General features: G+C 44.1%; 1 protein-coding gene across 1 annotated transcript; it reads right to left on the reverse strand.

Moving 5' to 3' along the window:
* Nucleotides 1-7928: 7928 nt before the first annotated feature.
* On the reverse strand, nt 7929-22547 carry galnt12 (UDP-N-acetyl-alpha-D-galactosamine:polypeptide N-acetylgalactosaminyltransferase 12). The gene is made up of 10 exons (XM_053446138.1): nt 21505-22547; nt 19921-20090; nt 18977-19166; nt 17919-18104; nt 17633-17750; nt 17201-17377; nt 15737-15868; nt 15408-15521; nt 13658-13813; nt 7929-11800 (listed from the first exon to the last, which is right to left on the reverse strand). Exons 1-10 carry the CDS (start codon nt 21888-21890, stop codon nt 11663-11665), a joined length of 1767 nt encoding a protein of 588 aa, XP_053302113.1. The 5' UTR covers nt 21891-22547; the 3' UTR covers nt 7929-11662.
* Nucleotides 22548-23917: the final 1370 nt, after the last annotated feature.

Raw genomic sequence — 23917 nt, forward strand, 5'->3', positions numbered from 1 at the left:
GTGTGTGTGTGTGTGTGTGTGTGTGTGTGTGTGTGTGTGTGTGCCTCAGGTGTCCATTAAGCTTCCCCTGCCCACCACCCTCTGGTCTTCCAGTCAGCCAAGCATCAGATCAGCTGATGTGGGGGGATCGATAAGCAGGCAGGCACACTCTCTTCATTAGGAGTCCCCGGGGCCGGGCCACCTGCCACTCACTCGCCGGCCCCTCCCTGGCAGGAGCCCCGTATCGTGCCTCTGGCTGCTTCTGCTCAATACGCTGTGTTTCCATGTCTTTTGCTGTGTGTTTGCTTTGTGACAGCGGGCTGGTAGAGAAGGAAAGCTACATACTGTACCCGCCACTGCGCTGACACTCATCAGGACCAATATAACACTCTGGCATCCAGTGGAAGAAGTTCTGCTCTGAGGCTCTGCAAGACCGTGCATGTTGAATTCAGAAATCAGGAGGCACAAAGAGGTGATGATGAAAGTAAAGAAAAGGGTTAAAAGAGTTACGGAAAAGAGTAAGTTGTTCCAATGAAAGGAAATTGAGAGGAGGTAAAAATGTGTCTTATCCATGAGTGAATTCCACTTTATGAACAATACATCCATTAAAAAACGTGGAAAAAACCTTTGAAACTAAAGTTATGTTGCACACCTGTGTGTATGGGGGAGGGGGGGCTGAAAGGAGAAGCATTGAGTCTCCTCATGTTGCTTGCTTCAGAGCTACTGAAGGAAATCAATCCAGTGTCTGTAAATTGGATTGTTTCTGTTCCTGCGCATTCGATAGATGTTTGAGGCAAAGCAGCTCAAAACTCAAATTTATTCATGCGGGACGATTCAAAATCAAAATGCTTTTGGCTAATCATAACTTGGAGGAGTTAATCAAAGAGCTGCTGTAGGAAGCAGTTTGGAAGTAACCTAGCCAACCGTGCTGGCACATTCAGCTCCCCCCCCCCTTCAACATCGCACAGAGGTCTAATAGCTGGGGCACTTGAGCTTGATGAAAGCATGGCGATGAAAGCAGAGTTAGGTGGTAAGAGGAGTTGGCCCTGCTCGCCGCCACTCCTCCACATGTCTGCAGGCTCATTATCAGCAAGCAGGCTCAACGGGCGCCGTCCTGCATGTACCGTGTGTACAACGACCTGCTGAGCATCGCTCACCTGTCACTGTGGTGCACTATTTCTCAAAGAACTGGGCCTTTCTACCGAGCGGTATGAGCACTTGAAAAGAAAGCTGTCTTATGCATTTTTTTTGCATGTGGCAGATGTTCCTAACCAGGCAGGGTTATATTTTCACTTTCTTTTTCCGTATCAGTATAGGAGTGCCAGGCCATCTGGGACAATGACAGATGCAATTACTTTTATAGCATACCATTATGTGACACATTTCATTTTAATCGTAGATAAAGAACATGTGTCTCTAATCCTGCGTTAGGCTCTTTTGACCTGGTATAATGTATATGTTTCATTGCAGCGTCCAAAATTAGGTTGCTTAGAAAACTGGGAATCCACGGGCGAGTCCTGATCCAGATCATAAAAGAAACCTCACGGATCGCTGCAGCCGATATCGCAACTGGGCCTGAAAATGATAGGGACACACCCCTTTTGTCTCATCTACCTGTGGTGGGCTAAAAGGCTAAAACAATTAATAACATACAATATTCCAAAACATACCTGTACATATACACATACACACACATATATATGCAACTTTATGTACAGCAACTACCCCCGTGGCCCCCTCCGCAGAAGGGCCCAGGGGCAGGAAGGCTGAGTCTCACCCCTGAGAATTACCCATCAGGGGTGTGTGAGGTCAGAAAACACAAGCAATTAGCGCATCATCTGACAGTGTGACTCCTCTGCTCCTTGTGTCTCCGCTGAGAGATTTCCGGAGCCCTGCGATGTTGAGCCTTATCGATCGGCACGCTGCAAAGGTCAGCGACTTGGCTCACTGCCGGAACAACCCCCACCCCGCCCCACCACCCGTGCGCTGGCATTCAGTGGAGCTCTGCACCCGCACTGATCCGCTGGCCGACTCGGCTGGCACCCCGCACCAGAGGAGCAGAGGAAGACCCTGCTGCTTGTGTAGGGGGAAACACAAAGTTAACCTTTTGTATCATCTCTCAGTGCGTTACATTTCTGAAAACTGCTTAACTCTTGTCGGCCGTAATACCACTATTATCTTTTTCATACAACCTCCTTTATCCAATGGTGACCTACACTAAAATGTGAGTTTAAAGATGAATTCTTAAAGGTACAGTGCGTCAGTTTCAGACATTAAATGTCTTAATTTGCGGTCTATCCAACAACTAGCTTGGACCTGTCATGCCCTATTTACGCTCTATCTTTTTCATGAATGAGCCTTGGAGGTGCTGATGTATTTTGGTCAGTATTTATGCTCAGCTAATTTGCTGTAGCTTCACATTTACCATACGGACATGATGAATGTAGGAAGTAAAACGAGTGGTGGTTAAATAAAAAACAAGTGGGAGGTTCACCACACTGACAGACCTCCTCTAATGAAAAGACTTTATCAAACTCTAAATAAGCCATCAGCTCAATGACTTAGATGATTAACAGCATGTATATGCTGCATCAATCAGTTGGTTGTCTGTCTGACCAAGCACATCATCATCATCATCATCATCATCATCATGATCGTCATCATCACTAATAAATTATGCAGAGGCAGGGATTTTTGCTAGACTTGCCGACTGCTAACTCTTAAGTAGGCGACTGCTTCTCTTTTAAAATAACATTAGCCAGTTCTCCGTTGCTTGAGCTCGGAGCTCGACTGCTTCCTGCTCCCCCCCCCCCCCCCCCACCGCCGCCAGTTTGTTATCCACTGCCTCTGCACCAACAGATACGATTAATACAGTAATTAATTCCCTGGCAAGGAAAATCATGTTAAAAAACTGGATTTTAATTCAGAATATGTGCGGTGACACACTGGAGAGTAAAATGAAACCTAGACAACAGCCTGCTGTGGTTAGCTACCCAGACAGCACAGTCATGCATCCTCATGTGTGCACATTGTACATGTGGAGGACCATCACTATTCACTTTCACAGCTGATGCTGCCGCTGCCAAGTGATGAGGCGTCTAATTCACACTCGACTACACCCAGCCAGCGAGGGATCTGTTCATTTGACCTGCATCGCTACCCCCCTTCAGTAAAAAAGCCCCTAAAGAGAAGGCCGACTTTAATTTAATCATACCCTATGAAAAGCTCTGTTGACGTCTTCAGCGCTCCGGATCGGGAGCACATCAAGGTGTAGGATTTATTTCTCCTCCTGGGAGTGATGAGAAAACAGCATCAGACAGCAAGATCTCACTCAGCCGTTTATGAGCGGCTAAAATTAAATCTCTGATGTGTCTATAAACAACACCCCCACTGACTCGTCTCATAAAGTGTAGGAAAAGATTTCCTCCACTGTACCACAGGAAGTCTACAGTGACATTAAAAGGCTTTTAGCCAGAAGGTTCAGCTCAGGTGAGTCGCTGCAGGGATGGACAAATCGGGTTTGTGCTGAAAAGCCTGGAACTCAAGAGAAAATCTGCGAGAGTGTTACAGAAAAGGGTTTCCCTGTTTAATACTATTTGTAAAATATCATTTCTATTGTGGCCCTGAGTCCTTAACGAAAAACAATTTAAGAAAACACATGGAAATGGAGATCTTGTGATCTTCATCAAATTAACAACACATCCATCGCAAATAGAAAATGCACTGACAACACAACTAATGAATACAGCTGGGACACTAGCCTGCTAATTCAAATAATCTGACAAAATAGATTTAATTGATTGAGAAACGCGTCCCAAGCGTGTTTGTAAATCTTTCGTGTCCCCTGGAAACGTCTTTTGTTGTATTGTGAGTATTTGCAGCTTATTTCCTATTTGCCTCGCATGTGTCCACTTGCTTGTGTCATATCTATTTGCATGTTTTATCTTTAGTTACAATGCATTGAGCTCTCAGGGCCACTGTACATGTCCGCGAATACGTTATGTCAACTCGACAACTGGGTGATCCTTAAAATAAAATGTGATTAAAATAAATTGTGCTGGAAAGGCTTAACAATATCTGTGAGAAACACTTGACTGATCCGAGCTAAGGTTGATCGAATGACGACAACATTCATGGGAAAATAAAAGGATTTTGTCCAAAGGAAACGTACACAGCCTACGCCTGTGTTCCCCCCAGGGGGATAGGCCGTCCATTTGGCAAGCAATCAAGTAATCTGATGAAGTGAAATGAATGGGAGAGGGGTGGAAGGGTTAATCGCCTGTGGAAGCATTTTATCTAGTAGGGACATATCAAAGAGGTATTCTGTCAATGTTCTGTAGGCTATGTCGGGGGAGCCTGTGAAAAATCACAGTCTGCCTGGGTGTGAATCACTGTGACTCTGGTGTTCTGTTTAGCCGGATGTATAATCTTTGCCAAATATGATTTACTCCGAGGCAGGTTCCAACATCACATCTGACAGGGAGAGAATACTCAGTGGAGAGCGGATCAATCTGTCCGAAGAGTCAAACTTAATCCAACATTACCTAGCATTTACCTCTAACATTAATCTAACAAACGCTCGTAAATCAAGTCACAATCGCACAAACTGTTACCTCGATTCCTATTTATAGCCCGATCCCTGTCATCTACATTATAGATGACACATACTCGTATTTCCGGGCTCTGCCATGTCCATTTGCTGTGGGAGAGGAAAGAGTGACAGACTCCAGTTCTCAGCAGACAAGTGTGATATGCGCTGTGACTCCTGCTCCTCTCCCTCGCCATGGAAATGCTCCTCATAATTAACTCAGTCGGCAGCATCGCCAGGAGTATTACACACGATTTGCATTCTGCGACTCTGATGTATTACAGCATTAACAGGTGGGAACGACGAGTCTGAAAACGCTGCACAAAAACAGGGTCAAATGACTGTTACATTTAAAATTATAACATTTGAAATTGCAGTTGATTGAATTACTAAACAGACCAACAGAAGCTGCTCTTATGTAAATGAAGAACCCAGACAGTAAAACATAAATCACATTGTTGATGTGGCCTGGGGCTCCAAAGCTACTGGGGGCACATGTCTGTTGCATTGTTTACTGGTCTCCATGATCATTTTTAATCACTAAAGGAACCTCTTTGAAAAAAAAAAAAATTGTTTTGGTGAGTTAATGAAAACTAGAATTCCCAGTCTGTGTTTGTGTGCCTTCACCAACCCAGTCCAGTTTTATCCAACATACAGTGCTTTTCCAGACTCATATGAGATCACCAGGACCTTCGATCTTTGACCACTAAAATCGAATTGGTTAATCTTTGATGAATTCCATAAAGGCAGATTTGAGGCCTCATTTTCAAGATGCTAAAATTGGTGAGGGCACCTTGACTTCGGACCTCCAAATTCCAATCAGTTCATCTTTGGGTCTGAGTGAACATTTTTACAAAATTTGAAAGGATTTCCTGGTGATGTTCCTGAGATAAAACGTTCACAAGGCAAAACATGTGAACTTGACCTTTGACCACCAAAATCGAATCAGTTCATCTTTGAGTCTGAATATTTGTGCCAGATTTGAAGTGTTTGATTGGGACAGAGCCATTTTGTAACCTGAACATGTCCAATCTGTCATTTTGATGTTTTAAATAGTAAATATGTTCAGGACACAGCTTTTATTTTGGGTAGTAATGGATAATGAAAATCCACCTGACGTCTGTCGTGTTCACCGCCCTGCCACGCAGCACCGACGGTCAGAATCATCCGAGCAGCAAGTCTGAGCAAGTGACGAGTGACTCATTATCAAGGACCAGTCCACTGATGTCATTCACAAAGCTACGGGCCACTAATTTGCAGCGACACTTCTGACTGTGGCAGTAATTGAAAAGGGTGAGATATTATCCACAGTCGCTTTTAATAATAAAGATTCTCATCTCCTTGTTCTAATGATTCACACTTATGTTTAAACTGCTCAGAGTGAGGATGGGGGTCATAAGAGTTTGGAATGAAATCAGCGGTTCATTCACAGTGCCGAGTCTAGCTGTGGGTGAGCAGAGGATTGGAATTCCCGCAGCGCTGAAGGGGACGAGCGCAGATCCTTGAGGTTTCTCGCCTGCGTCATGTTTCAGAACCCATTGTTCCTGGTGTGAGATCCTGGTGAGGTCCAACTCTGCCGAGAAAACAGACTAAAAAAGCACGGTGGGTAGCTCAGGGCAGGCGAGCAACGATCAATCTGCCTCTGGTGCTGCATTGGCTGGTTTCACAGACATGGATTAGAAGAGCTTGGTCCGACACTGAAGCAGGCTTTCAGCAGAAAAAAGGATTTAAGTCGAGGCACGTCTGGGAAACTGGTCCCTGAAGTATTTGGAGGAACTCTGAGTGCATCATCTGAAACAAATGATTCCTCCCATGCTTGACGTGCTCGAGCGCTACTGGGGTGTTTGTTTCACATCAGTGTTCTACAAACGCATCTTTTTTAGGCCGATAAACACCTTAAGTCTTCCCTGCTAAATCCATTCGATGTTGCCTGTGTTGACAATCCTGAGCATCTGTTGTGTTGAAAACCGCCAAGGTTAATTACTGTTTAAATTTGTCTTTAGTGTGCTAGAAAAAAAAACTGATTTCCACAAAATTGATGAGCCAAAATGGAAAATGGTACACATGATCCAGCAAATAGCGCTGTACTGCTGATGAACAGTAGAAGAGTTGGTTATGGTAATTTAAACAAATTTGCAGAGTGAGAAAGTCCAATTGAAGTCTTCCCGCCCTCTCCGTGGTATGATCCCCCTCTTCGGATGCAGGGTGGTGCTGGTGGTGCATATGAAATGCATTGCTATCTCTGTATCTAGGCCTCACATGTTTGCTGCACCGTCTGGAGTCCCTCCTGAAAGTGAAAGTGTGTCATCTAATGTATGCAGCCACCAGCCACTGCTCCTGAGCTGTTCTGGGTGTTGGGGATTACATAAACCGAAGCAACGTGGAGTATGGAAATCTCGTCTTATCGTCGAGTGTGTGCGTGTGTGTGTGTCTGTGTGTGTGAGGTTTCCTCTCACTCCCTGACAACTGAAGCCGGAGCAACTCCAAAGACTTGCACCATGGGGAGTCTTGTTTTGCATTATCATTAAAGACACATATGGGCTGTGAGAGACTTTAGAGCAGCATGTACTGCAGCCACACCGGAGGAAGAACTGGGTCTGTACGTCACACGCGGACCAGAATCAAAGACGCCATTTCTGTGGGATGCAGCCAAAAGATAAGGGTGAGGCCGGGCTAGAGACAGCAGCCTCACCGCCTTCTGTATCACTGCTCCCCACTTTCCACAGGAAGCCGCTGTGTGTCTAGGCAGCGTCTGTCAGAATGTGGAGATTTTCCAGCTGGTTTTCCATCGGAGCATGTCATCCTGAGCAAGACGGAAACTCGCTCGTCTCATGTGGTGACTTCAGAGGGGCACATGTATTGCTTTTATTTTTGGCAGTGCGGAACACGCTGGAGTTTTTTCCTTTTCTAGTTTTTCCACATGTTATATAAAGATTGGCAAAACCCAAAACCTAAATTTCCATGGCTTTGATTTAAAGACACAGTCCACACCTTGTATGTGCAAAGAAACAAACAGCAGAGCATCATCAGTGGGTGAGTGTTCAGGGCAGAGCGTCAACACCACGGGAAACGGAGCGACTTCCCACAGGGAGGAGTTTTGACTCAGCAGCCGGGAATCAAACCAATCAGATGTGGTGGGAAGATCTCACTTTTTCTTTACATAGTTCCCTTCAGGTGTTTTGATTCATGTCTCCATCACAGTTGAATGTGGACGATACCATCTTCATGGATCCATAGGTGGTGTAGACTGAGATCACAAGAATGTCTAGCAAACTCTGCTGTGTTTCTAATGTTGATGCACATTTTAAAAGAAATAAAACTGAACATTCAAAAACAAAAGAGCACATTGAGGAAGCCAAACTATTACAACATAACTTATGTGTTTACTTTTTTTTTTTACCCACAATTAAAGAAGTAGATTGACATCAGATACGGTCCTTTTACTGGATCCAAAAGAAATTATGTAAATCAAATCCTTCACTTTCCATTTAACAATATAAGGCCACTGGAGTTACTAACAGCATCAATACACCGGACATGGTGTTGCATTCCATTCCAGCATCAGTATTTGTGCATTATTACCACATACATCATTTAAAACCTGTCATCACTGGGAATTTTGAACAGAGGTTGTACATGCAGTGGTAAAAACAAGCACTGCTTGGTCCATTCGTGTGGTGTGACAGTACATTCAGCCACTTTACTAGTTCAAGAGCTCTGTCAGATCCCTGGAATATCACCACCCTTTTGCAAATAAGTATTGGTTGACATAAAAATCACAATATGACCAGCCAGAGATACGATCCCCGACTGGCAACTACCAATTTGACTGCAGCTGTGTGTACAATATCAAATTAGCATACAATAAAATTCCCCCCCTCCCGTATGTAGGACATGTCTGGAATAACAGATGGCCACGCGGAGCAATAAATAACTCCTTTTTAAATAATGGGATGGAATATTTATGCGGCGCTCGCAGGGTAAAGACACAAGCTGAAGAAGATGGAAAAGCTGTCACTTCCTAAGTGTTCGATACATAAAGCATGAGCGCTGTATTAAAAGAGCTATTTCACTTGGTCCTGGTGAAACTGATCTCTCCGCGTGACATTGACTGGAGCAGCTTTCCTCACGTCTTAAAACAAGGAAAGCTAAGCCACAGACAGAGAGAGAGAGAGAGAGAGATAGAGAGAGAGTGTAGGATTGCCAGGGTCCACACACAGCTTGGAAATCGTTCTAAACAACCGGTTATTAAGACTTTCCCCGAGCATATGGTGCTCTCCTATTAAGACCGAGATCAAGCGCTGCCACCACCCACAGTCCTGAGACAGATGCCTCTTCCCATCCCTTTGTTGAGCTCACCATAATCTTCCTACTGGTCTTTTGGTCTATTCCATATATCACCAAGCATCGCCTCCAAAATCATAAACCACTTATGATGCCAGCCAAAGCCCGAACCATGGACCACTTTATCCTCAGGAACTTATTCCCTGCCCTCATCCTACTCAGTGCATTTACAGGGTTCCCACGCTTGCCTTGAAAAAAAATTCCATGCTACCTCCTGACTTTCCAGGTACCATATTAAGTGATGATCTATAGGCCCCTGAAGCTTCCCAAATGTATTTGACCCTTCTATTGAGATCGCGAGCAACGTTTCTCGGTTATTATTCCCGAAGTCCACCAATCCGAAACTATACTTTTAAAGTCTATATCACCAGGTTGCCTGCATCAAATTCCAACATCTAATATACCAGACAGGATGCCAAGAGCATGCTCTACAACATGGGATCATCCATTTCTATCTACAGTAAAAGCTGTTCACATGTAGAGGGTTTTTATAAACTCATCTTAATTCTGTGCTCAATAGTTTCATTTCATTACTATTTTACATATCATCCAATAAAATTTTCCAGGACAACTGTTTCAATTTCCATGTAAGTGCTCACTTTTGCTCAGTTTCCATAACTTTTCCAAACCTGGAAAATTAAAAAATAAATTCCCTGTTTTCCAAGTTTTCCAGGTACCATGGGAACTCTAATTTACCTCATGATACTGGTTCACACAGCAATAAGAGCTGGAGTGGTAGGTAACGGACATGTTGTCCGGTCCCTTTAGATTTGTGAGTGTTAAAATGCTCCTGCAACAACTCAGCATACACTTCCACTAGTATATGATACTACATTTATTGTACTTAGCAAAGGGAGGGATTCTGATTCTACTCAACTCCCAGCTGCAGTACTGGGAAAATAGTCTAATCTCCATCTCCCATTTATCTTGTTGTGAGCGTGCATTCGGAATCAATAGCAAAAAAAAATCGATTTCAGTCCGATCATCCCGTAACATCAATTCCTAACAGAGTTCCTGTGAGACTGATGAGCCGACATCCTCTGAAGGTTAATGTAAGGAAGAGGTCACGAATTGCTTCATTCAGCCTCCTCCATTATCTGTGTTTGCTGTCAAAAACTGTACACTTGATGACCTCCGTTCATAAATCAAACCTCAACACTGCGAGTATACAAGGGCTCCCTCTCTCTCTCTTTTCTCTCTCTCTCTGAGGAGGATTCGGCTGGCAGGAGTCCAAAAGATAAGTCCTGCGCCGCACACCTCCGACAGGGAGAGGGAGAGGTGGTGATAAAGAATTGGGAGAGGACCAAAAAATCAATCAGAGAGCCATCTGCCATCCCAGCACTCTGGAGACGCCGCAGACAACCGTCTACTCCTCCGCTGCGTTTCCCTTATTCCCCCCTGCACGGCCTGTGGGGCAGTCGCAGGAGTGACCGCAGCCCCAAACCGAGGGATCTATAGTTGTCTAATTCTGATGAATGGAAACACAGTCTGCTAGTGTGAATCAGCACCAGAGTAATATGCATTTGCTCGAGGGGACGCCTTGAAAGTCACAACCTTTTGTCTCACCGTTTGACAAAATAACACATTCAGCTCAGGAGCTTTTCAACTGGAGGGATGTCTTAATATCGAATTATAAGCTTTTAACACCAGGCACTTTCAATGGGCTCCAAGTGGACAAGAAGGATGAGGATGAACACTATCTGCCCTCAGCAGCATTAAATTAAAATCTTCCCACGTATTCATCACTAAAGTCGAGAAATGTCTGCAGCGGAGCTACGGAATAACAAAGTCTCATCTACCAAATACATTATTTAAAACATAGTTGACACCACATGAATTAAATCCCTAAAATATGGCTGTGAATTTTGAAGCTGCAGAAGCAAGGACCCTGTCTTTAAAACGAGTGACTACAAAGGACTGACCGACGACCCTTTTCCTTTTCCCCTCAGCAGAGATTTGCATTTCAAGAAGACCTCAGCAGAAGCAGAAAAGAGGAAGAATTGAGTTTCTCCTGTTATCAGTAGTTCGGTGTTAAGTGTAAGAGTTTAAGCACTTGCATAATGCTTCTATGCCACCTGTATGGAAGAGGAGCAAGCACTCAAAATGTCCTGAAAAGGTTCCGAAAATACCTGAAGACTTGTCCCACTTTTCTCTTGACGAATAGAAAAGGACAGCAGGGAGAGAGGAAAGTGCAGCAAAGTGCATTGGCCCCCTCTACAGGAGAAGATGCCTCAGGATGCCGACTCTGAAAATCCCTGTAATGCCAGCCACCGGCTGTGAGGACAGAGGTATTAAGCAGTTTGTTTTTTTTTTCCTTTCTGATGGAAGCACAGTGTTTGTCCATGTCTGCTGAATTAAAGTCATTCTGTGGTGTCATTGTGTTGCACAGCTTATCACCGATTCATCCCATTTACAAAAAAAATTAAAACTCATATTCCAGTAGACTCCTGTCTCCCAGCAACAGCATCCGAGAAAACAAATATGACCATATATACATTTACAAAGTGCTGCGGAAGGAAAGTACTTATCAAAAATAATTTCCCAAGGACCAGTTCAGTCCAGACGGCAGAAAAAAAATGCATAGGTTGATGTTTGAAGGAAGCTCCGATGCTTCCTCCTTTGGGTTCCTCACAGGGCAAGGCACGCATTTGAGGAAAACAATCAGTAATTCCCTCCACTGATATCCCTCCTCGGGATATTGGCCCTGAATGGCAATGTTTGTGCTTTGGATTCAGGGTTCATGCCGTCACGTTATAATTTCTCCTCAAAGAACCACTGCTGGTGGGGGCTGCCCGAGCAGGGCTGCAGCGAGGGGGCCGGTTTCCCGTTGTCCGTCTTGTCGACCGCCTGCACGCACTTCCTGCTCCCCTCGTGGTACAGACTCCCGTCCTGGAGGCAGCAAACAGCCAGAGTGAGAATAAAGAAGTGTGTTATTATAGCACTGAAAAGAAAAGAGTTACTTTCTGTTTGATCACTCGAATGGTAAAGTAGATAAGGAATATTACAACTAACTACAGTAACGAATGCTAGTATAAATACATAGAGAACATCTATCTATCTTATACAAAGAAAAAAAAGAAAAAAAAAACTAGTGGCAGAACAATTGGACTATGGGCAGATAATCAGATTGGATGGTCTCTGGTTCAAAACATACTTTGATGGACCACACCTGGATCTGTCAAAAAACATCCAAGAGGACTCTCCCTACCCACTGTCTAAGTGCCCCTGAGCAAGGCACCTTACTCCCCCAACATCTGCTCCCCGGGCGCCGTGCATGGCTGCCCACTGCTCTGTGTGTCCTGCTGTGTTCACCAGATGGGTCAAAAGCAGAGGACCAATTTTTCCCCATTTGCATGAGTGTGTCTGTGCATGTGTGTGGGATTAATAAATAAATGTATCTATCTAACACATATAGCTGCTGCTCAGTTATGTCTGTCACCTCTTCCAGGGAGGTAATGTTTTCGTCTTGTCTGTCTGTCTGTTAGTTAGCGGGATTACGAAAAGACTACTTGAAGGATTACCATGAAACAAGGCAGAACAATGTAATGGGTCAGGGAAGAGCCCGTTACAAAAAAATCTGCGGATCCGAGCATGTGGAAAAACACACTGCACAGTTATGAACTACGTAAGATGTCTGTAGAATTCGATCTGGATTTTCACTTTGACACATGAACAACGCAGCCGGAGATTCGCTGCTCAGACAGGCAGGATGTAACGTATCAATTCCGCTGCGGAGATCACATGTTTTTGTTTACACCAGATCAACTCCGGTGTCGGCCCTGATCACCAAAATATCTCGTGACATATATCATCAGTGTCTTCTCCATGTGAGGCTGTGCTTTATCATCCTGACATATTTGTTTGCTTTTTGTTTTGTTATTTTTTTTTGCCCCGATCGATCTTCCCGTGTATTTATCCGTTTGTTTGCTTAACTCTCTCCCCTCCCTCCCTTTATTGTTCCCTTCTCTCCTCACTCTTCTGCCTCACTGTTGCATCCGTTCAGTCTTTCCTGACTCCATTTACATTTAGATAGTGTTTTAGCTACTGACGATGATTTCGAATACATGCTAAACAACTTCCCCGCGCTGTGTGGACGCCCAGCTTGGCTTTGCTCTGTGATTTACAGTTTAGTATCACCCAGGCTGACAAGCAACATCTGTGGAGCCGTGCAGGGATGTCCCTGACGTGACTAAGGAATGAATTCGATTTTGGGCCTCATGAGTCAATTCTCTCAGTTTAACCACTGGAATAAAGCACAACATTTTTCTATTATTAAAGGATAAATTGTACATGAAATGAATCCGCTGATTGTACAGTGTTTACTCATCAATTAAACACAGTGTATAATATATGTTGACAAAAAATCTATTCAACTGGGAAATTCTGAAATTATTTATGAACTAATCAACATTTTCAAGAGCAAGAGAAATTGGGATGAGGACGGGTTTGGAATACGAGGGACTCAGTGGTTGTGAGTTTTAATTCTCTCCACACAGTTTGGTTTCGTATCCATAATTCTGTTTCTTATACAAGTTTTTGCCCCTAGTGTTCAACACACAGTACTGCATTACTTTTCTAACGGAAGGATCAAGACGCCAGCCATGGGAGACGATGTTTGTTGAGAGACATTAAACACAGATCACCACAGAAACACAGTGTCTCGAAACCTCATTCCATCCTCCAGCGTCCTACGTGAAATGTGGATTTCCAAACACAGACATAATGAACAGACAATACACTCATTACCTCTCGGAGGATGAATTTCTGATCTACAGGAAGCGGTTGGCCTCGTTTTCTGCACAGCTTGAGATTCAGGTAGGTGCTGATGTTGTCCCCTTCGACGCATCCAGCGGGCTCCCTCGTGTTGTAGCGGATCTCGCCGGCTTCGGACATTTCGAAGAACTGCGGGAAGAGATGACACAGCTGGGTTTCAGTCTACACATCTAATGGTGTAATGTCGAATAAAAGATAAACGGAAACATCCTCACTTGGATTTTAAGAAATCTAAGTCGGAGCACGCTCTTCCCTCCTCACAGGAAAGTTGGTTCAAGGAGGAGGTAAAGATTGGATTTGCACTCTAAGCCCTTTCTTGAGAATCTGAATATGTTAACCAACTTGACAATGAGCCCCCACCTCCCTCTCTTCCTTTTCGTCTAACTATTGTCTGAAGAATCTGTTTATTGTGCTGTCAATTAATATCCTCCACCTGCCAGAGCCAGTGGGCGGTGGAGGTTGGTTCAGAGTGGAGGGAAGTGAGGGTTGGCTCATGTCGTTCCTATCGTTAATACGTCTTATCTGTCAAATTAGAAACTCTGCATAATCCTGACATTTTACAGGAATCATTGTTTATAATCTATAATACTGAATCAATAAAAAGATGAAAACAAGCTGCATTATGTCTGCGCAATAAGTCAGATATAAGATAATCTGTACATACATACATAATCGGTTGTATATATGTGGCTCATGGGGAGACATTATATATACACATACAGCAAGAAAGAAAATTGACACACACACACTGCAGTTTTGTGTATATATACATACACACACACACACATATAGCCAGACAGACTCTGAATGAAAGTGTGATTCCAACATGCAGAGCTCGCCCCCATGAGGCAGACAGCACCAGCCCTGCAGAGCCTGCTTGCTGCAGACAACATCAGTGTGTGTCCACAGAGGGCTGCTGGCATAACAATGGAAATTTCCACAGGATATCCTACACTACTGACAACCACAGAGGATAAAGGTGTTGGGAGCTACATTTGTCTTTGTATCAACAAGGCCAACACATCATTGTTCAGCTCGGGACAGGAGGAGCTACTCCACTATTCCCCCATTTGTAGAAACACAGCTACAAACCCTTGATGTGCTGTGAAAAAAGAGGGTTGTATCTCTGCTGTGAGGGAGTCTGAGCAGACATTTAAGACCGTGGTGACAGCTTTCTTGGGCAGATAGAAAATAGGGAGGAAGAGAATGACAAATTAAATTACAAGAGAGCAGAAATTAAAGAGTGCAAGTTTAGAAGGGAGCAAAGGAGAAGGACGTGGAGGGGAGGAATCAGGAGGAGGCTCACGACTGGGCCTGGTGACTCTTGAAGATCAATATCTTTCTTGGTGAATTAATTAATCAACTGCAAATGATTGAAGGTAGAAATACAGGAAAGATTTAAGTTGAATTAAAATCAGACTGAATTAAAATCAGGCTGAATTAAAATCTATATAAATCTAAACCTAGAAAGTACAGAAAATGTTGTTTTGATAAATGATCCATATCAGTGCCAATAAAAAAAAAGTTGAATGGCACTCCTAACCTCATTTTCTAGGTCACATAAAAACACCAGCCACCGAATATAAAAGACTGTAGTTCTCAGGCACGATTGAGATAAAGAGGATCAACATTTCAAAAGTTAATATGAAAACATTTCATGCGGATTACAATAGACTGAAGTGACATTGTGTGGGCTGCAGCCTGAAAGACTAACGGGCAGTACCTGGTTCTGACCCATGCCATGACACTGGTAGATGATGACTCTCTGGCCCACCACGACGTTTTCATCTACAGGGTTGTAGTCAAAGCAGTAGCCCGTCTTGCCTCGGTTTTTAAGCTGCAATGATCACAAGCAGTTTTATTATTACGTATTTCTGGTGTACAGCTTCCAACGGCTCACACGGGGCTGAGTTGGAGAGGAAATATCACATTTTCAATGCATTTGTCGTGAATCTCTGTTCCCGACCGCTCAGCTGGATTCAAGGCAATCGAAGAGGTGATAATTGGTAAATTCAGTCTTTAATTTAAACCTGGCGGTCGCCGTGTTCTCACCATGCCAAACCTGCCTGGTCGATCCTCTGGGAGGTTAATATCGGGGTAAACGTTATCCAGATACCACCTGAAGTCCTTACAGCCGAGCCTCTCTCTGAGCAGCCGCCGCTCGGTCACGTCACCATAGGCCTCCTGGAGACAAAGAACACAAACGATAGTTCTGCATTATTATTGTGATTCAACCTTTATGCCTCAATACGCTGAGACTCAAAACAATATCGAGAAGAGCTGTGAAGAGGATATTACATCATGTTGTGTATCAGTCGGTATAAAACACGCTCAGACAGCTGCAGTGTCATCGGATGTGTTCAAAGCATCTCTGTAGCACAATAGCACCACCTCTGCATATTTGTAGTGCATCACAAAAAACACACCCTCCAACAGAGCTCCTTACAGCAAACCTCTCCTACATTCTAGTCAAACAAGTGCAGGTGGATGAACCTGTATCTATGATGTATATATAATTAACCAAAGGCACTAAACTGATGTACACGAGGGGCCACGGAGGAGTTAGTGGGAAAACCACAGAAACACGTTTAGAGATATTTCTAGATTCACTCTTCTGCCTGAATCCTCCCTGAAAAGGACACATCTGCATTTTACGATTTAGTTTATTTTTCTCAAAGTTTATTCACCAAGAGTTGTTAAGCTCACTCGTCAACATTCATCAAACCCCAACACACTGTTTTTGTTTAGTTTTTTTTATCCCTAGGGAGGGATGACAGAGGAATTGCCTGTATACGACTGCAAGGACATATTACCATTAAACTGACTCAGTTATCTACACTGCAGGTTAGGAATGAATTCAGGAGGAATGGGGATTATTTATCTCTGAATACGCTTCAACAGAAATAGCAGAAAATGAAAGCTGTTAAAACATCACAGTGTTTATGTGCACATACGTATACTGTTGTACCGAAGCATTGGTTGTTATCACGCCAAAGGTTGGAGAGGCTGCCTCCTCTCAGAGAGATGAGCGCCACCTGATCTGTGTTTAACTGCACTGTCCCACACGCACACATACCAAGGCAGGGGCCCCCGGGGGTTAGCACCGCTGTCGCCCATTATCAAGGACAGGTGGGTGACACCCGCCGGCACTGAGTGACACAGAAAGGTGGTAATCACACACCGGAACGCCCTGACACCCCTGTCACCTATGGTGTCAGCTGCTCATGTATCCCAAGTGTCACTTAATCAGGGGAGCTCTTACACCGCAGCTGTAGTGCAGTGTGCTTGTATGTGTGTGGGTGTAGTTTCAGAGAGAAAGGAGTTCATGTAATTCCATACATGTGTGTGGAGGACTGAGAATGTGTCACCGCTGAAATCGAGTCATTAATCAAACAGATGGATGCAGTTACAAAAAAAAATATACAAATATTCACCATGTTTCATAAAGAAAATATCACTCGTTATTAGAGATGCCAGAATGGTTGTTTTTGACATGGATGACAGCATCTGACTCACCAGTCGTGCGTGGGGGCTGCGATGGTAGTAGATTTCTTTGAAATTGTCCAGCCAGACCTCGGCAGCTCTCACACTGTTTGCCAGAGCTTTGCTCCGTGAGTACGGGGCCTTTTTAGGGAACACGTGGCCCACGTGGGAGCACGGGTGGACCTCCAGGGTTCCCCCGCACTGCCAGATCTAAAAAACAAATCAATAACATCGCCCTGAGGATTGAGTTAGCGTCACAGCCATGAATCAGTCATTTCAAACCGGCAACACAAAGCACGCCCTTTGTTTCGATGAGAAGGAAACATGTAAAACTGTTTGAGATTTTTGCACCAACTCAACCTGACCCCAAACTGGTTTGTGATTAAGCCAAACACTGGACCAGACCAATGTGCAGAGTTCTACCACTAGGGGGCGCATTTGATCCAAAGGACAATGATTTCTTACCCTGAAGGAAAACTCCAGGTTCTCTCCTCCCCACACCTCCATCCCTGTGTCATACGTTCCCAGGTATTGAAAGTATTTCCTGCTCACAGCAAACAGGCCGCCTGCCATTGTTGGAGACCTGAGGAATAAAGGAAACATTCTTACGATGGTTCTCCTTCTGTATATAAATAATAACTCATCTGATGATCTCAATGTGAGGTGCAGCACCAGCTGGCAGTCGTGCTATAGGCCTATTGTGCAAAGTAAGGCATTAATTATAATGCATGCTATGATAGATGTGCCGCACCTGATGACATCAGTGGGTGAGCTCCGGCGTTTCTGCTCAGACTCTGGGACCGTGTGCCAGGTGAAGACCAACCGCCAGTCAAACCCCCCAATCTGAGGCTCGCCGGCGTTGCCAAGATACTGGAAGTTGTTCCAGTCGATCACGTCGATGACAGGACACACCACAGCCGACGGCTCCTCTTTGATCCTGGTGGACAAAGGAGAGAAAGTCTGTTGACGGTGGGAGAAGTCGTCATCTCAAATGTCTGAGCGGCGGCTGATCACGCGGAGTCTTAAAGGGGACATATTATGCCCATTTTACCACAGTTGATATGGTTCCTTGGGGTCTTAATGAAATGTCTGTAGCATATTCTGGTCAAAATACCACCAGGATCATTTAAAACAGCACCTTTTTACCCTTTCCAAATCAGCCCTCCTCAGATTGACCTGTTTTGAGTGCCCCGCCCCCCTGAGCCCCGGTGAGCCTGGCTGCGAGAGCCCCAGCTCCCCAGCGCAGCCCCGCAGTGGGAGCAGTGGGAGCTTGAGCTGGCCCAGCAGCAGCATCCTTCCACACTGTTGAATCAACGTTTAGCAGTGTCCCGGGGGTCCCTTGTTTATGCGGCCACTTAAATGTCTGACGGGTAGCAGCAGCGAGCTAACGCTAGCCGGGCTCCACCGGCCCGGTTAGCTCGCTCGTCCAAGGCCATGTAGCGAGACTCCCTACATGGGCATGGTGTGACTATGACGTTTATTTCGGTCGTAATCCCATTCGACGCACTCTACTGCATCGTTTCTGACATAGAGGAACCACAAGAAATCGCATGAGTGGTTTTTTTTCCAGAGTTTTTGGGACGGTAGACATGCCAGATACCCAAAATAACATGTAGAAGCACTACAAAAGTGGAAATTTCATAATATGTCCCCTTTAAGTCAGCCACAGCTCTCCTGTAGCTGGCTGGTAGAGATTTAGTGCTTCACTCGTGACACGCTCCAGCTGGGCAAGAACCACAGTCGGTAACTTTGCTGATACGTGAGAGACAAGAGCTGCTGCTTTTCTTCTCCGCTGGGGGGTCTCCTCACCTTTGGAGCAGGGGCTCTAACCAGCCCACGTGACACTCGCAGTGGCAGTCCAGGTAGGTGAGCACATCGCCCGTGGTAATGGATGCCCCTAGCAGCCGGGCCCGCACCAGCCCCTCCCTCTTGGTGGCGCGGATCAGACGCACCTTCTTCAAACCGGAGATGTACTTTTCCAACGGCCCCTTCAGGTGAGCTTCAGGGAAATAAAAGCAAAGAAACAAAAAACCTCAAATAAGACATCTGAAACATGTGGCGTTTTCTATTTGTGTTCGTACTGAGAGTATCAGCGTTTCTCAAAATCACTTATCACATTAAATGAATGAGACATTAAATTACATGTCATTTTGCAGACGCTTTTATCCAAAGCGACTTACAATTAGTGCATTCAACATCTATGAGGGGCCATTTTAGGGGTTCAAAATCTTGCCCAAGGACACGTCGGCATGCAGATGGGGAAGAGTGAGGATTGAACCGCCAACTTGTTGTTGGATGACGTCCACACTCCACCCCTAGGCCACACCGCCCACACAGACAAACAAGGACAGCAAACACACCCTCAGGGAAGCAATGCCTGTGCCAGTATTTGAGCATTAGGAGGGGCAGGCATTGCTTCATTTATAAATTCCATAAACCACTCCTTAATCTGTCGATTGAGTATAAAATTTAAATACACGGATGTCAACATAGTCCTGTTTGTGAAGATGATAAAAAAGAAGGGCCCTGATATGTGAAACTGATATCTGTGAGACTATCTCAGTGTGCACAGTATTAGATTACCCATCACCCAGATCTTAGTTTCACTACCTGTCACTTCTTTCCTATGTAACATTTTGGATTCCCTAATTTCCCACACGTCTGACCGTCACTGGTCTGTCCTCTGTGTGTGTGTGTGTGTGTGTGAGTGTGTGTGTGTGTGTGTGTGTGTGCGGTCTATCCCGCGCACCTACCTTTGTCGCTGTAGTCGTCCACCAGCACCAGCTCTTTCAGCAGGATGTCGGGGGACGTCTCCAGCACACTGTGGACCGTCCTCAGCAGCGTGGACCAGGCCTCGTTGTAGAAGGCGATCACCACCGAGGTCGTTGGCAGGGTGCGGTAGTCATACTTCAGGTTCCCGCACCTGGAAAGGGAGAACTCAGGTGTTAGGAGTATATTTACCATTACCTTCACAAGGAGGTTATGTTTTCACGACTGTATGCGTCTTTGTTAGTAACTTAGCAAGATTACCTGAGTTCGCACAAACATTGCGAGATAGGAAGTTTGTCAACATTTTCATCCTTTGCCCAGAGAATAATTTATGTATCTAGTAAATATCAAATCTGGCCTTTTTAGGGAAATGATATCTATGAGTGTATGGAAATTGGTGCAGCTTGGTGGATTTGAGGCGACTGTTTGACCTCGGCGGAAGTGTGCACTCTACTAGTCTGACAGAGGAGAGGAGAGTTACATATGACAGTTACAAAACTGTACAGGGACCCTTGCTAGCAGGGGCGTGGCTGGGTGGGCCCCAACTGAAATCTAATTGGCCCCTGAAATATCCCTCTCCTGTGGGAAGTCACTAACAGTAGAGAATTTTTAAGCTTTATTTTCCAATCTCTTTTGAAGAACACAATGTGCTTGAACACGGAAAACATGTCCAACTATATTCTTTGATATCTTTCTCTGCTCAAGGTTAAAGAGCTAACAGTAAACAGTAAAGGGTTTGCACTCGCTCAGCAGCTGCCTCCTCTGAGGCGGTTAAAGTCGTTGAGTTTTCACTTTACTCCCAACATCATTTCACGGAGATGATGACAGGGTTTGTTTGGTTAGAAGGTTGACACAGCTCCTACATAAATGACAATGGGTTCCACCTGGTATTTGCATTATGAAAGGGGAAGGACTGTTCATTGTCTACATCCTGTATGAGAACTGCTGTTCAAACTTTGCACCAAGTTTAATATATTAATATAATTTAACGCAAACTTTGTTTATGACCCCTGACCTTGTATATCTGCTTATTTTTTGTCAGTTGTATTAGTTTGTGTGTGCTTTATGTTATTTTAATGATTTGATCATAAATAAAGTTAATTAAAAGAAAAACTTACAGGTGATTCCAGCTTCTTTTTGTGTATTTGAAAGAAAAGCAGTGCTCTATATCAATGCATTGTCTACTATGTGTTGCTTCTCTGCCTTTTGGTGTAGTATCTGTTCTGATATGTCAATAAATTATAAATCGATAGAATTTGTTTACGACCCCTTGCTTTGTTTATCTGGTTTGCTCATTTATTGAGGAATAAAGTATATTTAAAATAGAAAACTTTTTGGGTTCCACCTTGTGTGTGTGCTTTTTTTTAAAGAAAACAGAACAGCAATAGAAAAGATGTTAACACATTGACTGTTTGCACCAATTTCAATATACTGGTGTGATTTGAATGTAAACATTATGTTTCCTGTCGTCTTGTATCATGTCATACCTTCTTTACATCTCCTGGTGTCATACATCAGTTTGTATTGTGTGGCTGGTGAATAAGGTGTATTGAAACAAGAGGACTTACAGTGGGTTCCAGATCTCCGGCACCCTGCGGTGCAGTGACACCTTATCACTGACATAAATGTTGATCTGGTGATTCTTCAGACTCTCCTCCTCTTGTCTCTTCTCCTCTTTGTCCAGGTTCAGTTTGACAGCTCTGCCCATCTCCCCCGGGGAGTTCATGTCCAGCGGAGGCTTCTCGTACACGGGCTTCTTCAGCTCCTCATCCCCCAGCCGCTCCTCCGCCACCTCCTTCTTCTCCTTCCCCTCCAACACTGGGGCCCTTCGTCGGAGGGTGTCGCCCACCTCCCCGGAGTCGGGTCTGGATAATATGAGGTAGCCCACTACAGTGGCACAGAGGAGGAGGAGGACGAGGTGCTTGGGTCGGGTCCTTCTTCCGCAGGCTGCCATCGTGTCCGTCACTTCCTCGGGGTAGAGCCGGGTTGAGGTTGCATGCCCCGGGGGGAGAGAGCTGCTGCGGTGACCCCCTCACGTCCACGTCCCTGCTCCTTCAGCGACTTTTCAAAAGTTTCTTCTGCATGACTTCAGCCTCCATTAACGATGTGTTCGCGTTCCGTGGGAGAAGTGAGCACCCACAGGCTGTGTAGCGGAAATGTCTCTTTTTTTCTTTTTTTTTAACTCGACGAATTTCGGAGAAGCTCACTCCTCCTCCTCGTCTTCCCCCTCTTCCTCTTTTTCCTCCTCTTCCTCTTCTCCTCCCCTTCTTCACTTCGACAGCGCGCTGAAGAGAAGTGTGTGAACGGATTAACTAACTCGGATTAGTCATCTCCCGGGATTAGCCCGTTACTTTAACCTGCATTTTCCCACAGGAGACGAAACTAATCCAGGTCAAATCAAAAGCACCGTTCACGTTTAGTTTCCAGCTAAACTAAAACACACGCTCGCGATTAAAATACGCCCATACCACGCTAACGTCGACATTAAAAAGTGACAACCTGTGTGGTGCCACTTCCTTAGAGTACTGAGTGTGACCCACAAACCTATAAATGACCAGAATGTCAAGAAAAAACAGAATGCAGCTTCACTTCCGGTGTACCACTCTCAAAAGGGAAACATCTGTACGAACAACACTGAAACTGAGGAAATTTCATTTTATTACTTTTCCTACAGCTTCATGTTAAAATTAAATAATCATATTAAGGGAATTAAAATCGTATTGGTTGAGAAAAATTGTTGATTTGTGGTAAATCTGGTCTGATATGTGCTCAGTGACTGAACTTTGCCCTCTGGTTATTATATATGAAACCTTAACATTGTATATGACTTAATCCTAACCATATAGTCAACTTTGTTTTATTAAATATGTTTGTATTTTTCTTTAACATGTTGATATCGTTTAGAGTGACATGAGCCATAACCTTGGACTTTGTTATCCCATATCTCTGTTTTATTATAGATCCTTTTCCGGGTCTCCTGTTCCTCTGATCTCACTATGTACACACAAGCTGTAAAATTCCTCTGTGTCTATAAAGCTATAAAACCACCTTTTTACAGTCTGGTGTAAAAACTTTCACCTCAGCAATTTCAATTTTGCTTTTATTTTGAAGGCCAAATAGCTATACCGGAAGTGTAATGGATTGACTTTCTTGTGAAGGACTTGGTGGCAGCAGCAGGTAAATATTGTAACTGATACTTTATCAATAATCAAAATAATAATGACTTTCAGTGAGATGTTTATTTGTCCTCATGTAAAACTAGACACATTTTGTGTGTGTAAATTGTTGCTGTATTTTCAACTGTATGAACTAGATTCAAATATGAGGCTGGGCAAAATGGCCAAAAATGTCACCAAAATAAAAACTTTTCAATCAATCGATATCTATAATTATCAAATTATCATTTCTTTCAATTTAGAGGGCATTTCTTGATTGAGGGTCGTGGTTTTAAATTCTTCTTTATGAGCAGATAATGACAAAGTTTCATTAACCACAAAACACTCTGAGGGAGAACATTCAAGCTAATCATGTGTCATACCTCCTTACCATGCTTGCACAATGCATAAGCAATGTATCGATGCATATTGAAGTTTTCTTCCTGTGATAATAATTGTTTTATCTCCCAGCTCCATTAAAAAGTATTTATTCATATATCTTTGCAGGAGAGTTAATATATTTCTGTAGCACAATATAAAAAAGCATCACTCTGAATCATCATATTTCTGTTAATAGGATGGACACTTAAAATGACCCAGGACCCAAGTTCAGATCACGTGGTGGTCTCACTTCATATGAACCCAGGTGTCACTCAAATGAAACCGATAGGAAAACTCTCCACACCAAGAATGCAATCTGACACAAAAAGTATGTTTAAGCAAATTAAAATGCTAAATAATTAAGGCGACCGCTTCAAGGCGAGAAGGTAATTTGAGTGGCCCGCTGTTTGATGGAGTGCCCATATTGTGAAAACTACAAAGGGAC

The sequence above is a fragment of the Pleuronectes platessa genome, chromosome 18 (genome assembly GCF_947347685.1).
Source record: "Pleuronectes platessa chromosome 18, fPlePla1.1, whole genome shotgun sequence".
Lineage (NCBI taxonomy): Eukaryota > Metazoa > Chordata > Actinopteri > Pleuronectiformes > Pleuronectidae > Pleuronectes > Pleuronectes platessa.

Coding starts and splice junctions, on each gene's coding strand:
- galnt12 (XM_053446138.1), bottom strand. CDS start 21,890: ATGGCAGCCTGCGGAAGAAGGACCCGACCCAAGCACCTCGTCCTCCTC. Junction 20,091..21,504: donor CCGGAGATCTGGAACCCACT/GTAAGTCCTCTT, acceptor CTCCCTTTCCAG/GTGCGGGAACCTGAAGTATG. Junction 17,378..17,632: donor ACCTGGAGTTTTCCTTCAGG/GTAAGAAATCAT, acceptor TTTGTTTTTTAG/ATCTGGCAGTGCGGGGGAAC.